Source organism: Hibiscus syriacus, unplaced genomic scaffold, assembly GCF_006381635.1.
Source record: "Hibiscus syriacus cultivar Baekdansim isolate YM2019G1 unplaced genomic scaffold, ASM638163v2 tig00111084_pilon, whole genome shotgun sequence".
Classification (NCBI taxonomy): domain Eukaryota; kingdom Viridiplantae; phylum Streptophyta; class Magnoliopsida; order Malvales; family Malvaceae; genus Hibiscus; species Hibiscus syriacus.
Window position 1 is genome coordinate 509791 of NW_024062975.1, and position 19957 is coordinate 529747.

General features: G+C 39.3%; 5 protein-coding genes and 1 pseudogene across 5 annotated transcripts; 3 read left to right on the plus strand and 3 right to left on the minus strand.

Moving 5' to 3' along the window:
• Positions 1-1058: 1058 nt before the first annotated feature.
• On the plus strand, positions 1059-2254 carry LOC120152051 (histone H1-like). The gene is made up of 2 exons (XM_039164348.1): positions 1059-1333; positions 1458-2254. The coding sequence occupies exons 1-2, from the start codon at positions 1154-1156 to the stop codon at positions 2082-2084; spliced, it is 807 nt and encodes a 268-aa protein (XP_039020279.1). The 5' UTR covers positions 1059-1153; the 3' UTR covers positions 2085-2254.
• Positions 2255-2663: 409 nt separating this feature from the next.
• On the minus strand, positions 2664-5186 carry LOC120152037. The gene is made up of 9 exons (XM_039164334.1): positions 5102-5186; positions 4802-4993; positions 4473-4696; positions 4317-4378; positions 4023-4244; positions 3650-3776; positions 3256-3575; positions 3024-3168; positions 2664-2941 (listed from the first exon to the last, which is right to left on the minus strand). Exons 1-9 carry the CDS (start codon positions 5184-5186, stop codon positions 2690-2692), a joined length of 1629 nt encoding a protein of 542 aa, XP_039020265.1. The 3' UTR covers positions 2664-2689.
• Positions 5187-5775: 589 nt separating this feature from the next.
• LOC120152079 lies at positions 5776-7675 on the minus strand. Its single transcript, XM_039164373.1, has one exon. It carries the CDS (start codon positions 7604-7606, stop codon positions 5849-5851), a length of 1758 nt encoding a protein of 585 aa, XP_039020304.1. The 5' UTR covers positions 7607-7675; the 3' UTR covers positions 5776-5848.
• Positions 7629-8904, minus strand: LOC120152038. Its single transcript, XM_039164335.1, has 3 exons — positions 8837-8904; positions 7698-8217; positions 7629-7644 (listed from the first exon to the last, which is right to left on the minus strand). Exons 2-3 carry the CDS (start codon positions 8111-8113, stop codon positions 7629-7631), a joined length of 432 nt encoding a protein of 143 aa, XP_039020266.1. The 5' UTR covers positions 8114-8217; positions 8837-8904.
• Positions 8905-10403: 1499 nt separating this feature from the next.
• LOC120152039 (myosin-binding protein 1-like) lies at positions 10404-13037 on the plus strand. The gene is made up of 2 exons (XM_039164336.1): positions 10404-11360; positions 11443-13037. The coding sequence occupies exons 1-2, from the start codon at positions 10409-10411 to the stop codon at positions 13035-13037; spliced, it is 2547 nt and encodes an 848-aa protein (XP_039020267.1). The 5' UTR covers positions 10404-10408.
• A 1977-nt stretch (positions 13038-15014) lies between these two features.
• LOC120152080 lies at positions 15015-16610 on the plus strand (annotated as a pseudogene).
• The last annotated feature ends 3347 nt before the right edge of the window (positions 16611-19957 follow it).

Genomic DNA, 19957 nt, shown 5'->3' on the forward strand with positions numbered 1-19957 from the left:
TGTCATACAGAGCATATAAGGATTGAGAATCGTATATAAATTAGTTGAGATATATGTCATGCTTAATGAAACATTCTTAGAGGCCATTTTGATTTGATATGACGCCATGTTACAACCAAAGAATGGATGACATACTAAGTCAAACAATTTATCCCCAACATGCCATTTTGGCTTGATAATCATGTAATATGATGATTTGATATCACTAATTTTTAGTTATACGAAAACTTGGATGCAAGGAACAAGATGCTAAACTACATCAATGGACTATGCAAAGCAAATGTTTCCCAAGTTGGAATAAACATGATTTAGCATGTTTATGCATTAATCATTGACAATTTTGATTCGATTTGATTCATTTTATGTTCGTGATTAACATGTATAGTGTATTCATGGAGTATTACACGGCTTTTTTTTATTTCATCCTTCAAATTTATTCTATGGATTAGGTTACATGTGTAGTAAGTTGTGACACACATGAACATCAATAGGACATGTTCAAGTTCGACATCATTCCAATCAATATTTTTCTACCAAACTCTGATCCGATTTTCGAGATTCTTGAGGCGTCAGACTCCTTAGTTAATCTATTTTCAAATGTGATGGAAAAAATTTGGATTCATATTGAACATCCTCCTGAAATCGTCCAGAACTACAATAATATTGTCGTAAACTGTAATTTTGACCAATTTAGATTCAAAATTAAAATTTTTCCAAAATAATTACTCAAAATATTAAAAAAATATATTCATTAGAAAGCTTATAGAATAACCTACATAATGGTAAAAACCTCATAAAATTCCATCAACTATAGCTCAAGTTATGCTAAAATCAATTGATACCAAAAACACACATCAACTACTCAAAACATCAATTTCTTCCCCTTTCCTTCAATTCTTCATGTCTTCAACCGTGGATAAAGGCGTTAATCCAACGGCTTTTATTTAAATTCTGCGAAAGATTGTGATCCGCGTGCTAGTTGTTGCAACCAATCATATTTCACCTTACGGATACCGTCTCCCTCACACCTGACTATTTAAACCCCTTCATTTCCGTTACATTCCTCACAACACGGAATTTCAGGTCCATAGAGATTAGATCCAAAGAAATTTCCCATTCTTCGAAACCCTAATTACGCGTCCTTACTGCTTCGATGGCCACTGAAGAAGATGCAACTGTCGTGGTTGAGGTCGCTGCCGAACCAGCGGAAGACAAGCCAGCTGATACGAAATCGAAACCGGGCAAGGCAAAGAAAGCCAAAGAGCCTAAAGCCAAGAAGGCACCAGCTTCTAAGAAGCCTCGAGCTCCTGCTGCTCATCCTTCTTATGAAGAGGTATTTGCGTGATTCGAATTTGAAAAGCTTTGTTTATTGTTTGTTTGATCTCGTGTTGCTTGTTGTTTGAGATCTGTTCGTGTGTTGATATCTGATTGATTTGATTTGATTTGATTTGATGCAGATGATCAAAGATGCGATCGTTAGTTTGAAAGAGAGGACCGGTTCAAGTCAGTACGCTATTACTAAATTCATTGAAGAGAAACAGAAGAATCTTCCTGGAAATTTCAGGAAGCTTTTGCTCTTCCATTTGAAGAAGCTAGTTGCTGCAGGGAAATTGGTTAAGGTTAAAAGTTCATTTAAGCTTCCGTCGGCGAGGCCTTCGAAGACGGAGACAACTGCTTCTGCTCCGGCGAAGAAGAAGCCGGCAGCCATTAAGGCCAAGTCGAAACCTCCTGCGAAGTCCGCGAAGAGTGCTAAACCAGCTTCTAAAGCTCCAGCAAAGACAAAAGCTGCTTCGAAGCCGAAGTCCAAAGTGGCGGCTAAACCGAAGGCTCCCGCTAAGGCTAAATCTACTACCACAAAGACAAAGGCCGCAGCGGCAGCGAAGCCGAAAGCTGCGAGCAAGTCTAAGCCCAAGCCTGCGAAGAAGCCAGCCAAAGCTTCTAGAACTTCAACAAGGACGTCTCCAGGGAAGAAGGCCGCCGCATCTAAAAAATCTCAGGCGAAGAGTGTAAAGCCAAAGAGCATTAAGTCACCGGCGAAGAAAGCCACTCCGGGGAGAGCTCCGTCGGCTAGGGGAAAGAAATGAGATTGGAGTCGGTAGGGGAGGTGTTGTAAATTAGTGCAGTTGAACATGGGATCGTAATCTTTTCCTTTTTAAACCCTTCTTTATTTCCTTCCTATAGTTTTTTAGTAAGTTTCTGATTTCGTTGAGGATTGTTGGGAACAGATTTAGATATAATTTTCAGTTGATTGTATTATGAGAATTCTCTTGATTCTCGCATTCTATATTTCCAGTTATCTTTTTATCCATGAATCAACCATAAATAGTTCCAAAATCCAGAATTCGTATTTGGCTCCATCTTAAGTTTCAATTAGTCTGCATAAAACTGAACCGTGAACTTGGGAAAGATTTATCTCCAAAGTACAGCTCTGATTGCTCTTGTCTTATCTCGTAAAATTTATAAATTCCTTCCAGGGTTCCCAATAAGCCACACCTACTGATTCTAGCACAGATTATTTGAAACAGTCAATGGGAAGTTTCATAGTCTAAACTTGGCTAAGCTTGTAACAGTAAATTTACATCTTTCATCCAAGGCAAACATCTCTTGGTCATACAACTTATGTAGCAAAAGGTATGAGATTTTTGACATAATCTTGAGCCTGCAATTCCTGTGAGTTTACACGCATTCATTAGTTTAAATTCGCATTAGTCGTCATTTCCACTCTCTGGATGGTATACTTCAGCTCCAGCTGAATGTTTAATCTTGAGGGTGATAGTACAATGTCTTTCCAAATCGAACCGGTTTGACAAGCCGGGTTAGGATACCTGTAAAGTTCGTATATTGAATCCGCGTTTTCCTTCAGCCTGCCTATCCTCTTTAGGCAGCCGATCTCGTCGGGATCGACTAGCAACGTCCTGTCTTTGTCTTTCCATCCTATCAACTTCACGGTCATTGTTGAAGTCAATGTCTCCACATTCTTAAGTGCCTAAGGAAAAAATTGAGTGTGATATAAGTGAATTCACCTTAGGTGGACCTTCCAAGGCATTGGTGCTATATAGTCTAGCATTGTCAACCAATTGGCAATATGTTGGAAATGCATTTGCGAATCTCTTGTGGGATTTCAATTGTGAATGCACCCTTACGGCTCGTCTACACATTATAGCTCTCCTGTATGTATATATCGGATTTGATTACGGAATCAGTATATCTCATTGTGAAAGGGGGGAAAATGTTTTCGACCACCGTGTGTCGTACCTTATGCCTCTAATAACTGCTAAATAAGCTTCACAAACAACTCCAACCAGCTCTATTCTGTATGGTTTCCTCCTTTTGCCTCCTTCCAGAACTTGTTCTTCTTCGAGTTGTTCCCAATAGTTCTCGATTATGGTCCCATCAGTGTTTTTCTTGTAACCGGCACCCATGCGATATCTGCGACGATGAACACATCGGGCCATGGTTATTGTCTGCAAAACGAATGGTATCCAGGACAATGTTCCATCCATGATCACATCGCGCCCTTCATTGAGCGCAGTCACTAGAAGGGATGATGCTGCATCTGTAGATGATTGGTGCACCTGTTCGGATAGTGCTGATAAATCATTAAAACAATTCGATAAAAAAAAATGCTAGTGCCGATATTGGATCCTACCAATTCAGCTGTATGGACCATGTCCGAATGACCTCGTTTGCTGAGGGCTCTGTAGATAACATCTGATTCTTTGAATGCATCGGCTTCGATCACGACCGCATTCCCTGCTGCTCCTGCCCAGAACGGTCTGCTCATACAATTTAGTCCCGGTCAGGGTTTCAAATCGCGGTCGCGGTCGTGTTTTCGGTTATTTCGGGTTTACCGTGATTGCAGCCGTCGCGGGTAACTCGGACGGCGGCGAAACCGCTATATCGCGGACGAAATCACGATCGCGGACCATTTTTTAAAACCCTGGTCCCGGTCATATTTCCCACTTCATTTCATACGAAATTATGAACATCTACTTGACAGAAATACATGGCAAAGGGCTTACTCTTTGAGGATGTCTTTAAGCACAGTGCTCTTCCCAGCTCCCATCCCACCTCCCATGAGAAGCAACACCGGACTTCTATCGCTATGAGCCACCGGAGCCATCACTTCCGTACATTGAGAGTCGTCGGTCGACGTAAGCCCCATTGCTTTCATTTCTTCCACCAATGTAGTGAAAACTCTTGCCACTTTCAGATTCTTTGTCACCCTCTCAAATCTCTGTTCCCTATATTAAAAAAGGCATGATTTATTCTCCCTGCCAGCAATGAATAGGTAAAGTAATAATTTAATGTCCAACCTAGTTGCTGCCATGAAAATCTGCTTGAGCTTTCTCTTGGGTTCAGCATCAGAACTTAATACCTGAAACAATGAATCAGAAAGCAATTAATTTTTCCTACTTGTTCCCACATTTACAATTTAGAAAAACACATCATGTATTGATCTTGATCATTACCTGGGCAATCATAAGATCTGCATGCCCCCAATGGAATGCAAAATAACTAAGAATGCATCTCTCGAATTCCTCCACAAGCTTAACGAAAAGCGAATTGACATCGAGTTCGCTGGAGAAGAATGTATATATATCCTCCTCACAACCTTCTAATTTCCTGATGTATTCCGCTGCCAACTTGCAGAGCAAAGGGCATTCTCTTCTATCATTGAATCCCATCTGCCTGGCTGAAATATTAAACAAAATCAAGGTTCGGGACTCGAGATGCATGAAACAAAAATGTGATGAATGATCCATAGAGGTTCATATAAATAGACAAAGAAATTATTTACCTACGTAGTGAGGGAAGCGTTCGACCTTATCGATGTGACGGCCGCCTTTGTCCCGCGATCGTAGCTTCGGGATGATCTTTTGATCCCTTAGCTTCCGAAGATGAAACTTCAACGCTACTGCAATGATGATGCCGATGGAAGTGGCAATCATGATCTGTGTGAAAGTGGGTGGGCTGCTATGATTTTCATGATCTGAACAACACAAACGCAAAAAGCTATGGAATAAAACATTCACACATACATACATACATACATACATATATATTCATAGATGCATTAATCTTTTGAATGAGAATTTACCTTTATGCATGTTTTGTGCATGACAAAAACCAGAATTTTCTTCGGGGTTTGAAGAGAACCCCGATGCGAGAAACAAAATTGCCATTACTCTAGGTTGAAGCTGCAAATTTTAATCCTTTATATGTGTTCATTTAGATGGTGAAGATCAAGCACTGACACATGTAATAATCTGATGATTTCTTGCTTCGCCCTAAAGGCATTCATCTCCCGTATTCTCAACTTCCTTTTTCTATTTATATTACGGTAGATAATTTCGCTCAATACGATCCATTGAAGCTTTAATGTATTATTTTTGGGACTGAAAATGGAGGATGTGTATTACCAGCCCCTAGGTGTTGCAATTGCATGCATGCATCCGTAAACTACACTATTGGTCACTAAACAATGAACTCGATTCTATTCTGATCCCTAGATAAAAATTGTCGGTAGCTAAACTTCCATTTTGATTTCAATCAAATTACCCGTCGTTAAATCAGTAACGACAAGACTGACATGATAGATTTAAATATTGTATAACACATTCAGTCATTCATATTTACGTATTCAATCCAGAAGTCGTGAGATAATAAAAACCATATAAAGAACTATTCCTTCTTAATAAAGAACAAATGTATCTATAAACATGGACTTTTTATCTATCTGTGCTTTCCTAAAGTAGAGCTGGCAATAGCAGCTCTAAAAAAAAATTAAAACTAAAAAACTATTTGATCTCTTTTGCACAGTAAAAAGAACTTGAAAAATGAGTTTCTATATAGGTGCTGTACAAGTAGTTCTGAAATGTCCAGTTTGATTGCAGCGACTGCAATGCACCATCCTTTTCGCCCGACCGACATTCCCGGTAAGGGCTCTCCTCTTTTTAGGTCTCACTGGCTGCTCAAGCAACTTGGGTGGTTTTATAATGACATCGGCATAGTTATTTCCATTTCGAAACTGTTCAGGCATCTCTTCCCAAAGGGCTTTATCAGGAACAGGGTGTATTGTCTGCGAGTACGCCTTACGGTAATTTGCCACTGTGAAACAACTTTCTGTAAACTTGCGCATATTTTGTCTACAAGATAGGAGAGCTGCAATGGCATGAGCACAAGGGAGTCCAGTCAGATCCCATCCACGACAATAACAGCTTCGGGTTCTAATATCTACTACAGATGCACCTTCACCGGGGGAATGAACCTCGAATTCAGATTCATTTGCTTTGAACACTTGGTAAGTACATGCCTGCTCATAGGCTTCCGATACAAGCCTTTCTGCAGGAGGAATGAGATCACTTGCCCACTGCATGCTAGTCTCGCGTCGCTCGTTGAAACAAGTCATGAGTTGCCGACGGATGCACTCCATCATTTGAATTATTGGAAGGCTAGAGGCTTCTGCTATCCAAGCACTTAAACTTTCCAATATGTTGGCTGACAGGAGTCCCATCCTTGTCCCTTCGAAATACGCTGTTGCCCAAAAACGAGGAGGAACATTTTGAATCCAAGCAGCCGCTTCTGGTGACATTGCTTGAATCTCAATGAGTCTTTTTTCGAAATCAATGCAAGTGAGAGCATAAGCAGCCTCCCAGAAAAGGTTGGTAAGCAAAGAACTGTTGAACTCCTTCTGGAAACTTTCAACGAGATGATGCATGCTGAACCCATGAAATGCTGCTGGGAAGTTTGCTTCCACAGCATCTACAACACCCTGTTGTCTATCAGACAAGATGGTAAGCCTTGGCATGTTCTCTGCATTAATCTCAAACAGATGGTGCAACTCAGCTAGGAACCTCATCCAATTGGCATCATTTTCCTCGTTGACCACCCCGAATGCAAGAGGGAATACAGCACCATCTCCATCGAAACCAAAGGCAAAAAGTAAGCTCCCCGTGTACTTGCTTTTCAATATAGTCTTATCGAGTCCAATAAGAGGTCGGCATGCATTCAGAAAACCATAAATGGATGCTTGAAATGAAACGAAAAGGAATTGAAAACAGTTATCAACCGGATCCGCGTAAACCGTCGCAATGCTTCCAGGATTTGTTCTTTTGATCATATCACAATATTGCGGGAGGAGGCGATAATCTTCCTCGAAATTGCCACGCACAGTGGCCATTATGCGTTCCTTGCCCCTCCATGCTTGTTTGTATGATAAAGCAATTCCGTGAACACGGTGAATCTCTTCCAATATCTCCTTCGGTTTATAATGAGGATTTTCCTTGATGCTTTCTGCGACAACATCTGCAACCCACTGAACCGAAGCTTGTTGATGACCAAGATGAGTAATCCCTGCACAAGTATGTTCATTATGGATGGTTCTAATTGTGAAAGTAGGAACACCGGGAAGTTTTGCTGCATGTATTCTCCAAGGGCACCCCTCACTTGCACACTTGGCAGTAAAACGAGTCTTGTCGGACTTTATCGTTTGCATTTCAAAGTGAAGAGCAATAGCTGCATCTCTTAGGGCTCTCCTACAGCTGTGGACATCACGGAACTCTTTGCCAACAATCAATTCATGGTTCGCCACCATAACTGACATTCGTTGCTGAAGCACGGGAGCATCAACTATCCCATGCACTGGTTGAGAAAAGACGTATGATAATGGTTCCATACTCATTTCCTGATTTAGCAGCATATCCGAAAGATCCTGGCTCTTCACAAGGGTCAACTCAGTACCATCATGCAAACCAAATTCATGATGCTCAACGACATCAGCAAATTGATCATCATGTTTCTCAACACCAGCATGATCTTCCTCCGCACCAGGGTAGTCAATCTGATCCACATCGAACCCATTCTCAAAAAAAATATGAGCATTATCATGGGATAGAGCTACATCATCCGTGTGTGTCTGAGAAGTTTCTATCTTATGATCATGATCATGAGTTGGTCTAATTTCCAAATCAACATCATGGATCTGCTCTGCACGTACTAAATCATGATTACGACTATGAACAAAGTTAGCATTACGCCCTATTTCCACATACTGATTCTGCCGCAACGAAAAATCTTGATTTTTTCCGATCAACAAGTCGCGGTTCGCCATAAGTTAAGGATCCGATACCCCACCCTTTAAAATTCTTAGCAAATCAGCAACCAACAACCAGAGTGGAAGCTCTATTCTGACACTGGTTTGGTCTCAAACAGAACCTGTTGATGTAATAATATTAGCAAGTAAACAATTATTTTACTGAAAAAGGGAACTAGCATTAGTGTTTCGATCTAAACATGATATAAAGCCATAAATTTATGGGAACCCAGAGGCTGTAGAATCAATACAAATAACAACATTTACAAACACATTAAATTGCTCTTTAATGAAACTTCATGGAAAAATCAAGTACCTATTCTATTGAAAATCACAACAGATTCAACCTACAGCTAATTTTGTCCCTCGAAATTCATTGCAAGATGCCCCAATTGACAAGATTTTTCTTTCAAAAAAACTCATTGATAAAGTAGAAAGAAAACGACATAAGAGAAACAGAAATGTAATTTTTTATGGGCAAACAAATAAAAGAACAAAAAGAAAGCAAATTGCTTTCGGTTTGGTCTTTTATCAAACACAACAAAAACCCAAACGTGGGGCCCTCACGAACAACAACACACTTCACATCAAATAAAGGTTATAAACAAAAGAAAAGAGAAACAGAGTTCAAATTTCCAATGCTTTCAAAGTGCCCAAAACAAATTATAAAAGAAAAAAAGAAAGCAGCATTGGGATTTCAGTATTAGAAGTCTCTGGTTTTCAACAAAGAAAAACACTCACCGGAAGATAACTCTCAAGAGAACCTGCAAAAAAGAAGAAGTTAAAACCACGAAAAAAAGTTGAAAAAGTTTCAATAGGTCAATTAAGAGTAAACCAGAAGAGGAGAAGAAGAAGAGATAGAGAATGAAAGGAAGTGGCAGGGGAATTGGGGGCATGTAAATTGAGAAGGAATTTGAAAGAGAGAGAGTTGGCGGGGGGTTTAGGGTTAAAAGGGGAAAACCGGGCAGAGGGGACTTTTGGGGATTTGATTGATTTCTTTTAGCAGGCAAGTGAAGTAGGGTTTAGCTTATTTTATGAGGGTATTTAGGTCATCCCACCCTCTTTTATATTGATTTTCGCTTCACTGCTTCTCTTTCGGTTTGCCGCATAATACGCGGGCCCCTGGATTATTGATGTGACATATATATATATATATATATATATAGCTCAAGCAATTTATTCGTCATTTACAACGTAATAGGGATACAATTTAATCAGAAATTAATAGATTTTGATATGATCTCATTAAACAGGGTTGGAATTATTTTTAGAAAATTAAATTTGAGTCAAGTTAGGTCCAATTCTATAAAAGAATGAGGTCGGAATTAGTCGGATTCAAGTGGAAAATAAAAAATCTCAGACTCGACCAAAAAATAATAGTGTAATTTTTAAAATAAATGAGTGGATAATTGTTATAATATCGCATGTCTCTATTATTATTTTAATTAAGTCTTTATTTTGTACTTCGAGATAAATCGAATTTATAATCTAAAAGTTTGGGCGAAGGGAGTGAAATTTTATGACATATTTCATACATATGTATGATTTTATCTTAAGGGAGTAAAATTTTTAACTTTAAAAGATGAATTTATAAAAGTTCACGGATGAGAATAAATCAACAATAAAAATATTTAAAATATATGATAATTTAAAAATTTTAAAGGGTCGTCTTTCGCCCGCTCTCCTTCTATCCATCTTAATATACGATGACGTGGTGAAGGCTTAAATATAATTAAAGTATGAAATCAGAATGTAAGATTAAAGCTTTTCTTAATTTGGAACCTAGGCAAATCATAACAGTTGGTTTCAGCGGTCAATCATTTTTTCCCGGACATAAGTACTTTCCATTTCCTTTTTTTCCTTCTTCTTCGTTGTTAATCATCTCTGAGTTGGATTTTTTGTATAATCTCATTCTGATACAGTGATATGGTAACGTTTTTCTAAATATAATAACAATCACAGATTACCTGTGTCGGATATATATATTAACATACATATATATGTATATGTCTGACACTGTGATCCCGAATCTCAATAACATAGATCATCGTCGTTGAAAAATTCAGGTAAGGTGTTCTTCATCTTTTAATCAAAACATGCATGGTTTTCGAGGTATTATAATGTCTGTGTCAATAGATTCCCAGGATTGGGTTCTGTCATTCATGTAGGGTTCTTTCTATTACATTGATTATAGGTTAGATCTTAGGAATTTGATTCCAATTTAATTGGATATTCTTTGTGTTTGATGTATTTTTTTTAGTATCTTATGCATTTTATTCTGCATTTATCTCGATAGGTTTTCTTTTCTGGAAAATGACTGCAACCGGTGCTTCATCATTTCCCGGATTACATAGGAATTTGAAGCGGTTTATAAGGGTCCTGAATTATGCTGCTTGTGAATGGATTCTCATCTTTCTTCTGTTCGTTGATGCTGCCTTTTCTTACATGCTCACCAGTTTTGCACGACACTGCGAGCTGCAAATTCCTTGCATTATATGCTCGCGGCTCGATCATGTTTTCGGCAAGGTAAAAGATGGATATTACAGGACTCTGTTTTGCCGCAACCATAGATCGAAGCTTTCGTTCTTGCTTTCCTGCAACATCCATGATAAGCTTGTCGATGGCCGCGGTATGTGTGACGATTGTCTCTCGTCACGCTTCGAGGGAATCGAATCGAACTCGGATATGCAGAGACTCTTTGCAGGAAAATTGGGGTATGAGGGGAATTGCGGTTCCCGAAGCTCGGTTCTCAATCAAGGCATAAGGTTGTGCCTATGCTGCGGTAAACCTTGGGTTTCAAGAGCAGGTTCCCATGGCATGGCTGATGCCAATCGGAACATTCCATTTCCATGTACCTTAAGTCCTAGTGAATTGAAGAAGATGAGCAATAAGTGTTGTGCTTCTGCAGCATCTCATGTAGGAGACACTGAGCTGAAGATCACTTCCAAATCGAAATCCAGGTTTCGGTCCGCAGATAATCACGATGGCAACAGAAAAGTTTGTGATTTAAATGAGAAAGAGCCTAAAAGACAGCTCAATGCTATTGAATCTCGGGGTGTTAATGTCAGCTGTTTAGCTCCAGAGAGAGAGAATAAAGAGAAGGCAAATTCAAATGGACTGCCTGAGCTTATTTCACTTGATGCTTCATCTGGCCTTATGGAACCAAGCTTCAATTCCTCATCACTGCCTGATTTTGTTTCTCTGGTTGATACATCGAATTCGGTTAAAGCTAAGATTGTTCCTCTTGAAAAAAATTCAGATAATTGTAAGCTCTCTTCCTTTCTTTCTTTTTCTGTGTGTTTTTGTAGGTCTTATGTTATTATGACTTTAAAATCGGGAAATGGCAGGTGATTCTGCATCAAGTAAAACTGAGAATATTTCTGTCAATAACAACAATGAAACCATGAAGGTGATGAACACATCGACCGGAGCTCGTTTCGAAACTGGTCGAGTTGTGAATGATACATCAAGGCTAAATTCAACTGATAGAGACCGAACTGCGCCCGAGTTTGTTAGCAAATGTATGCTAGCTTGCACTAATGGTGCTAATGGAGATCGTAAGTCATCACCAGCAACTAAAATTGAACATATTTCTCTCAGCAAGAACGGTGAAATCTCGAAGCTGATAAGCAATGAAACGCGAACTGGTCTCGAAAATGATCAAGTTGTAGATGATGCTACCACCGTGAAATCAACTGACGGGGATCCGAGTTTGGTCCCGATGCTGCCTGTCAGTGGTGAAGAGAAAAGTGCATCAGAATTTGCTGCTGAAAATAATGTGGTTAATGAAGATCTTAAGTCATTGCCGGCGCAGAATTCTTCGGGAGAAGGGAATCCATTATCGTTGAACTATTTAAGTCCTGAGTTACAAGATCGTGCAGTTCAATTGCTGAGAACTGATTCCATTTCTGTTGAGGTTCGTAATCTTCAGAACCTATTCATCGAGGCAATAAGTGAATCCCCCGGCCTCGAACCTTTCGATGAAAGCAGAGTCATTGAAGGTGAAAGTCTAGTCGATACGCTTAATCGACAAGTTGAGGATGCCCGGGAGTACATAGATGCATTATCCAAGGAATTAGACGAAGAAAGAAATGCTTCAGCAATTGCTGCAAATCAGGCAATGGCCATGATCACAAGGTTGCAAGAAGAGAAAGCGTCTCTCCGCATGGAGGCCCTGCAGTACCTGAGGATGATGGAACAACAAGCCGAATACGACAGTGATGCCTTGGAGAAAGCTAACGATCTTCTTACCGATAAGGAGAAAGAATTACAAGATCTTGAAGCAGAGCTTGATTATTACAGATTGAACTTCCCTCATGAAATACCTGAGGAGGCCGAACCACATGTTCCTACGGTGCATACAACCACATGTTCCGAGCAAAATGATATGAAGAGTAATACCATAGAACCAGAATTCCCCGAGGCTTGCGTAGTCGACGATCAACCTGTAGTCATAACCGCATGGTCGGAAATCAAAGACGAGAAGTCGTTCATCTCTCAGTTGTTGCAAAAGTTGGAGAAGAAACTTAGCAGGCTTGCTCAGTATGGGGCTCCACAAGAAAATTCGAATAGCGAACACTCCGACGACGAAAAGGATCATAAACAAGAGCATAATGCTTCGTCGAAGGCTAATCGAACCGGTCCTTCTCGAGAGAGTTCAAGTACTTCAACAAGAAAAGATGAAGTGGTCAGCAAGGAAAATGGTGAAACGGTTTCTGATGGTGAAGATTGTATAGGAAATGGGTTGGAAGATCTTGAAATTGAAATTGCAGAGCTCCATGAGAGGTTGGAAGCACTAGAGGCAGACTGTAGTTTTCTTCATCGTTCATTTAATTATATTAAGAACGGAAAAGAGGGGCTGGTTTTAATTCAAGAGATCCTTCTTCTATTACGAGAAGTGAAGGAAATTGGGTTAAAGACCCTGAACTCGTCTGTTCTATGAGCTCTGTGTGTACTGTGTTCCATTGCAAAAGGTATGCATTTTAACCCTAAACTTCGTAGTTGAATATTTTTTTTACCGTATTTCAGATGCATCCCAGATTGAGGGTAACTAGCCACAAGCAGAAATGCATGAGTTTGCATACAAGGCAGCAGCTCAGGGTGATCAGATATGGGAATAAAACAGTAAAAAATGCCTCTTGTTTCTTCCTTGTGTCTTGTTGGGGATTCTTGCTTTTTTACTGGTTGACACTTTGTATATTTGGGGTAATTTTTTTTGCAACACTTGTGTGGTTAAGTTGTAAACTGAGGTGATCCTTTTGTTTTTGTTTTCTTCTACCATTTTTTAAGTTTAATTGTAAATTGATAAAATCCCAATATAAAATATAAATAGTTGAAGGATATTTTTTGTCCATTCACTTGGTGCCATCCTATAATTGCTATATATATATATATATCGATGTCTAATACATAGTTTGCTCTCTCATACACATCTCTTTTCTCATTTTGTATCAAAGTGCAATCGTAAAAAGTTTGTACTTTTACCATATCAAGAAAATCTCGGAAGGAGTGTTTGATTTTGCCTCTTCATGCACTTCCGCACATGGGGTCCAGGGATGGGTATGTCTCGAGTTTTATGTACATCCAACTCGATTCGAAAATCATATATTATTCATTTAATTTGAATTTAATTCGAAAAATATATATTATTTATTCGATTTGAATTCGACCTGTCTTTTCAAGATAAAATCTAAATTTGACTCAACCGACGCAAAATAATATATTTATTAAAAATATTATTTTTTTCAATAAAAATAGGAATTTAATTAAAGAAATGATATATAAAGAGATATTATTGTAATTATATCTAATTATATAAGGTAAATTTACAATTTTTTTTCAGGTCGAGTTGGATATTTTCACTCTAAACCTGAACCCGAATCCGATACGAATATAACCTCTAAAAAACCTGACCCGGCCCCAATTTTTATTAAAAATCTGACATGGTCGAGTCAGGTTGGAACTTGTCGGGTTCAAGTACCATGCATAGGGCTGTAAATGAGATGAGACAATTCGTGAGCTACTCGAGATCGACTCGATCAAAGCTCAATAAATACTCGACTCAGATTCTTAAAGAGTTAAAACAAACTACTTGATACTTGACTCGAAAAGCCCGCAAGCACCTTGAAAATATAATATATTAAGATTATTTTTAAAAAATATTAATAATATTGACATTTATATGTTGGTTTTAAAAAAATATAATATAAGGTTTTCATATATTTAAGGTTCGAGTTTTGAATTTGAGGTTTCAATTGAACTAAGTTAAAGATTTTTTTTAATTTCAAGTTATTTCAAACTTTTACGAGTTCTGGTTCACGTTTTCATGTTTGAGTGTAGCAAGAATATATATACTCAAGAGCTTTTAAGTTGAATCAAGTCCTATTTTAAAATTTTTCAATCAAGTCAATTTTAACAATACTCAAACTCTACTCGACTCGTTGTATCATCCGTTGACCGCCTTGATTTTGTTCTTTGTTTGTTGACACTTGTGTTTAGCGGCGTAAGGTTGTTCGTCACCCTACAGGGACTTACGGTCAACATTTGAAGACCATGTAGTTGTTGTGCACTCTAATTCCATATATGTAGGATATAATATATACAAATCCCAGCCGTACATTATTCGTGACGAAATTTTATTCAAAACATAAAGGCTTTCCAGATCATGCACGTTGGTATGAACAAAACAAAGCTGGTTACAAAATTGATTTATTCTTCTCACCTTCATAAAGGCTTTTCAGATCCTGTACGTTCTTACTTTTTGCGTGCAGGCAATCATGTACATAATTTGATAGTGCTAATTATTTGTTTGATAAAATCTTCATATAATAACATATTTAAAATTAATTAATTTAAACACGAATTAAAAATTTCGGGCTATAAATAAAACATATCATTTTGAGAATCATATCAAACAAAGATGTTGATTCAGCTACTTACTTTATTGTTTATCGTCATTTTCCCAGTTTTTATCTTCAAGATCATCACTAAATCATCGAAATCCAGAAAAACAACTCCACCTTCAATTTTCCCAAAATCTTATCCAGTAATCGGTTCTTCCTTGGTCGTCAAATCCCATCGAGAAGATCGGGTGCAATGGACTACGCAAATCCTCCAGAGCTCTCCCTCTGGAACTTTCACCTTCAACCTTTTATTTGGTCGCCGTCATATTTTCACGGCGAATCCCGCTAATGTCAAGCACATGCTCAAGACTCGCTTCTCCAACTACCAGAAAGGCCCCGTCTCTTACAGCGGTCTCTTCGATTTTCTCGGCAACGGAATCTTCAACGTCGACGGTGAGTCCTGGAAGTTTCAGAGACAAGTTGCAAGCCACGAGTTCAACACCAAGTCTCTTCGTAAATTCATTCAAACCGTTGTTGATACAGAACTTAACGACCGTCTGATTCCGATGTTTTCTGATGCTACTGTTGATAAGACCGTGCTTGACTTGCAAGAGATTCTTCAGAGATTCGCTTTTGACAACGTTTGCAAAATCGCTTTCGGGTTTGACCCAGCATGTCTTTCTCCATCGTTACCGTCGGCGGAGTTTGCCGAAGCGTTTGAAGATGCTACTAATATCAGTAGCAGAAGGTTCCGCGCTCTTTCTAGTTTATCTTGGAAAATCAAGCGGTTTTTCGAGGTGGGATCGGAGAAAAGACTGAGGATTGCGGTCGCTCGAGTCCGTGACTTCGCGATGAAGATTGTAAGGGAAAAGAAACAGGAACTGGCCGATAAATCGTCTTTGGAATCTGTTGATCTTTTATCGAGGTTTTTGTGTTCGGGCCACACGGACGAGAATTTCGCTACGGATATTGTCATCAGCTTCATACTCGCCGGCCGTGACACGACGTCGGCGGCCCTGACATGGTTTTTCTGGTTATTATCCCAGAACCCTGAAGTTGAAAAAGAGATTCTCAAAGAAATCAAAGGGAAATCCGATATGCCGGTGTTTGAGGAAGTTAAAGACATGGTTTACACACATGCTTGTCTCTGCGAGACCATGAGACTGTACCCTCCGGTTCCGGTGGACGGAAAGAGGGCTGTGGACGACGATGTTTTGCCGGACGGAACTGTGGTGAAGAAAGGGTCAGTGGTGACGTATCATCCTTACGCGATGGGGAGGATGGAGATGATATGGGGATCTGATTGGGCGGAGTTCAATCCGGAGCGATGGTTGCAGAGAGACGAGGAAGGGAAATGGAGCTTTGTTGGGAGATCATTACACTTATCCGGTGTTCCAGGCGGGACCCAGGATTTGTCTGGGGAGGGAGATGGCGTTTCTGCAGATGAAAAGGGTGGTGGCTGGCGTTCTAAGGCGGTTCAAGGCGGTGCCGGCGATGGAGGATGGGTTCCAGCCGTCGTTTATTGTTTTTCTGACATCGAAAATGAAAGGTGGATTCCCTGTCAGGATTCAGGACAGTGTAGGGTGTAAATTAGGGTGTAAACTAGTCGGGTCGAGTTTGACTATTGCTGAGTTTGACTCAACTCGAAAACTCTGAAATGGAGTTCAACTCGACTCGAAAACTCGCGAGCTTAAAATTTTTAAATTCGACTCGAACTCGAAATCTTGAACCGAAACTCGTGAGCAGCTCGAAAAGGCTCGAAATGAAAAAAAAAATCTTAAACTTAACTAGATTGAAGCCTCAAACTCAAACTCGAACATGAACCTTAAATACATGAAAATATTACTGTAATTTTTCAAAAAAATCAACACATAAATGTTAATACTATTAATAATTTATTTAAAAAATAAAATTTTAATATATTATATTTTCGAGCTTCTCACGAGTTTTTCGAGTCGAGTATCAAGTAGTTTGTTTCAGCTCGTTAAGAATTCGAGTCGAGCTCGAGTCGAGTTCATTCGATCTGAGTATATATCGAGTCTTGACCGAATCGATCTGAAGTAGCTCGCGATCTGTCTCTTCTCATTTACATCTCAATTCGTTATTCACGTGCCAGTGAATTTATTTATTTTTATCAGTTTGTTTTTATGTTCTTTTTGTTTCACTGCCATTTATAAACTAAACAAAGGCATGAATGTAACAATCAGAACATGTACTTATATAATTACAATTATGAATCATTAATAACATTCTATATTGTGTTGGTCTCCAGATTCTTACCTAATACACTAATTACTGGTTAAGCTATAAGGAGGTCATTACATCTTTAAAGTTTATTCGACTTTTAAATATTATCTCTTTTATTTTTCAAATATTATCTTAAATATTTTATATGATTTTTCGTTAAATTATTTATACATACATATATTTTCATATATAATATTTTATACGATTATTTAATTATATTAATTTATGCTGCCTAGCAATTAGGGATTAAAAAACCAGAGCAGCCCAAAAACGTGAAAGAAAGGCACAGGCCCAAGAGAAAAAACCCAAAACTAACTGATACCATGTTAAGATTTAATAAATTGTATATTCATCATATATTTCTGTACAAGTGTAATTACACATTTATAATGCTACTCTATAAAGTAATTAATTACAAACAGAATAACGGCAAAACTCACGAGATATTGCTGTGAAAAAAAAAACAATTCACGTGATAATGCTGTCCAAGAAATAATTGTTCAAATGGTGTGAATTATACAGTGCATGGATTGGTCGCCATGCAAGCCAAACGAGATCATAGGTCGCCATACACTCGGTGCGACCTTGTAGGTCGCCATGCAAGCGGCTCGAACTCCTCCGTGATTCTGCTGAAATCACGACAAAGGTGGCTCTGCCTCCCTCACCCCTGTCTCCCTCATGCATGCAGCAATGAAATCACGACAAAAGTGTTCTATACGAGATGTGACAAGAGGATGAAGCTTTGCTACGAGCTGTGGTGAGAGGATGAAGCTTTGCATGCGCCATGCACGTCGGAAGAGGTCGCCATGCACGTCGGAAGAGGTCGCCTGCATGGAGTGAGGAGCATGCGAGCATGCAGCGGGGAGGAGGGCGCAGGACAAGGTCGCCCAGCGTGCATGGCGACCTACAAGGTCGCCCGGAGGGCATGGCGACCTATGCTGGGAAGCTGCCACGCCGTAGGTCGCCCGGAAGGCATGGCGACCTACGACCAACACTGTGCAATTCGTCCTATTTGAGCAATTAATCTTGGGAGTACGTTATATCGTGAAATAAAAAATTTGAGAACATTATCTCGAGAGTTTTGTCCATAATAACTGTATATAAACTGATCTAAGACTAACAAACAACTAATCTTTAACAGGGCTACCAAACCCTCAATCCTCGTCTATTATAGACTTAAATGGATTGAATTCAATTTGAGAAAGTACATTCCTTATATCTACACGGAGGGTTGCTCACAAAGATCATAAGGACATATATTTTGGGAGTGATTCACTAACATGTGCGGAGGGCTACTCACGAAGGCACTAACAACTCACTCCCACTTAGCGGAACAAAGCTCAGGTATAGAGCTTATAGCATGCAAATCCACGTGATTTGTGTGAGAAGGAACTCACAAACCTTTTGACAAAAATAAAAAGTAAGACTCATTTTAAAAAACCTTAACAAGTCTAAAATCAATGAAATCAAACATTAACACACCTATTTACAAGAGTAAAAATATGCATGGCTATAAAAATTAAAATTAAAAGGCTCCTAACTTTTCGGAACCCCAAAATCACCGATGTTCCGGATCTCATTGAGGTCGACGCTTCTCCAATGGTTAATGGATAAGATCCCTTCGCTTTTCGCTCCTTTTTTTTGTTTCGGATCATTTTTCTCTCTCTCCTCTTTTGTTTCTTTTCGAAAAGTCTAACCCCGAAAAATAACCCCAAGCCTCCCCTTTTATATGAATCGGGTGTTGCATGTTATCATTCCACTGTCATTGTGCTGCCGATGAGATGGGATGTAATTGCCCTTAGTGTCAGTTTCAAATCTCATATTGGGATAATTATCCAAAAAAATAAAATCTCATATTGGGATTGTGTTCTTGTTTTACATGGAATAAAAAATTATAAAAAAGTTTTATTGATTTTTTACGTCTTTTGATTGACTAATATGTGTTGATGGCTGATTGAGGTGATGGCGGTGGACGACGACAATGGTAGGAGTGGCAGTGGCAACAGGCTAGGCGGCGCCGGCACAGAGTTCTAGGGTTATGATGAAACCTTAAGATCCCTTCCATCTGGGTCGTTGGATCAAGGGCAGATCCAACGACTGGATCTCTGGCGGCCGGGGTGATGAATTAAACCCTAATTGCTGGGTTGGTCCATTTTGGGTTGGTTCTTTGGGCGATTAACTAGGTCCTGGCCTGTTTGTAAGCATGGATTCGTCTTGCAATATTGGGCCTAGTTTGGGTCATGTATGCGTAATTGGGCGATGAATGATCTTGAGGAATCACTCTGCTACCTTTACTTCAGTAAGTTGCATGGCGACTTCGTTTGAATAACCATGGCCGTTAATTGAGGCAAAGCTAATTTGCTCTATTTAAACGAACCCCATTCTCATTTAAACCTTGAGAAAGCAAAACGATTCTTAAACATCTTCATCCCTGAACCTAAATCAACAAAAATGGCCTACCTTTCCATAAACATAATAACCCACCGCTGTAACAAAGTGTTCATTGTTGCTTTGCTCTTGGTTGTTGCTTGTCAATTTGCAGCGGCTCGGGTGATTCCTCAAGATCATTCATCGGCACCAGCCATTGGCTGCAACCAGATAGGGTTCATCCCCACACCAGCCAAGTGTCCGCCCCATTAATTTGAATACGTCCTTCTCTACCCAAAGAAGCGAAACAAACTTAGAGCTATGCGAATAATTTTATGTACGTGTGTGGAATAATTCTTGTACATATGGTAAATGCGTATGAAGTAATTTTTCAGTTTAATTAGGT

Coding starts and splice junctions, on each gene's coding strand:
- LOC120152051 (XM_039164348.1), top strand. CDS start 1,154: ATGGCCACTGAAGAAGATGCAACTGTCGTGGTTGAGGTCGCTGCCGAA. Junction 1,334..1,457: donor CTCATCCTTCTTATGAAGAG/GTATTTGCGTGA, acceptor GATTTGATGCAG/ATGATCAAAGATGCGATCGT.
- LOC120152037 (XM_039164334.1), bottom strand. CDS start 5,186: ATGGCAATTTTGTTTCTCGCATCGGGGTTCTCTTCAAACCCCGAAGAA. Junction 4,379..4,472: donor CAGATCTTATGATTGCCCAG/GTAATGATCAAG, acceptor TCATTGTTTCAG/GTATTAAGTTCTGATGCTGA. Junction 4,245..4,316: donor ATTTTCATGGCAGCAACTAG/GTTGGACATTAA, acceptor TTTTTAATATAG/GGAACAGAGATTTGAGAGGG.
- LOC120152079 (XM_039164373.1), bottom strand. CDS start 7,606: ATGTCAGTTATGGTGGCGAACCATGAATTGATTGTTGGCAAAGAGTTC.
- LOC120152038 (XM_039164335.1), bottom strand. CDS start 8,113: ATGGCGAACCGCGACTTGTTGATCGGAAAAAATCAAGATTTTTCGTTG.
- LOC120152039 (XM_039164336.1), top strand. CDS start 10,409: ATGACTGCAACCGGTGCTTCATCATTTCCCGGATTACATAGGAATTTG. Junction 11,361..11,442: donor TGAAAAAAATTCAGATAATT/GTAAGCTCTCTT, acceptor GGGAAATGGCAG/GTGATTCTGCATCAAGTAAA.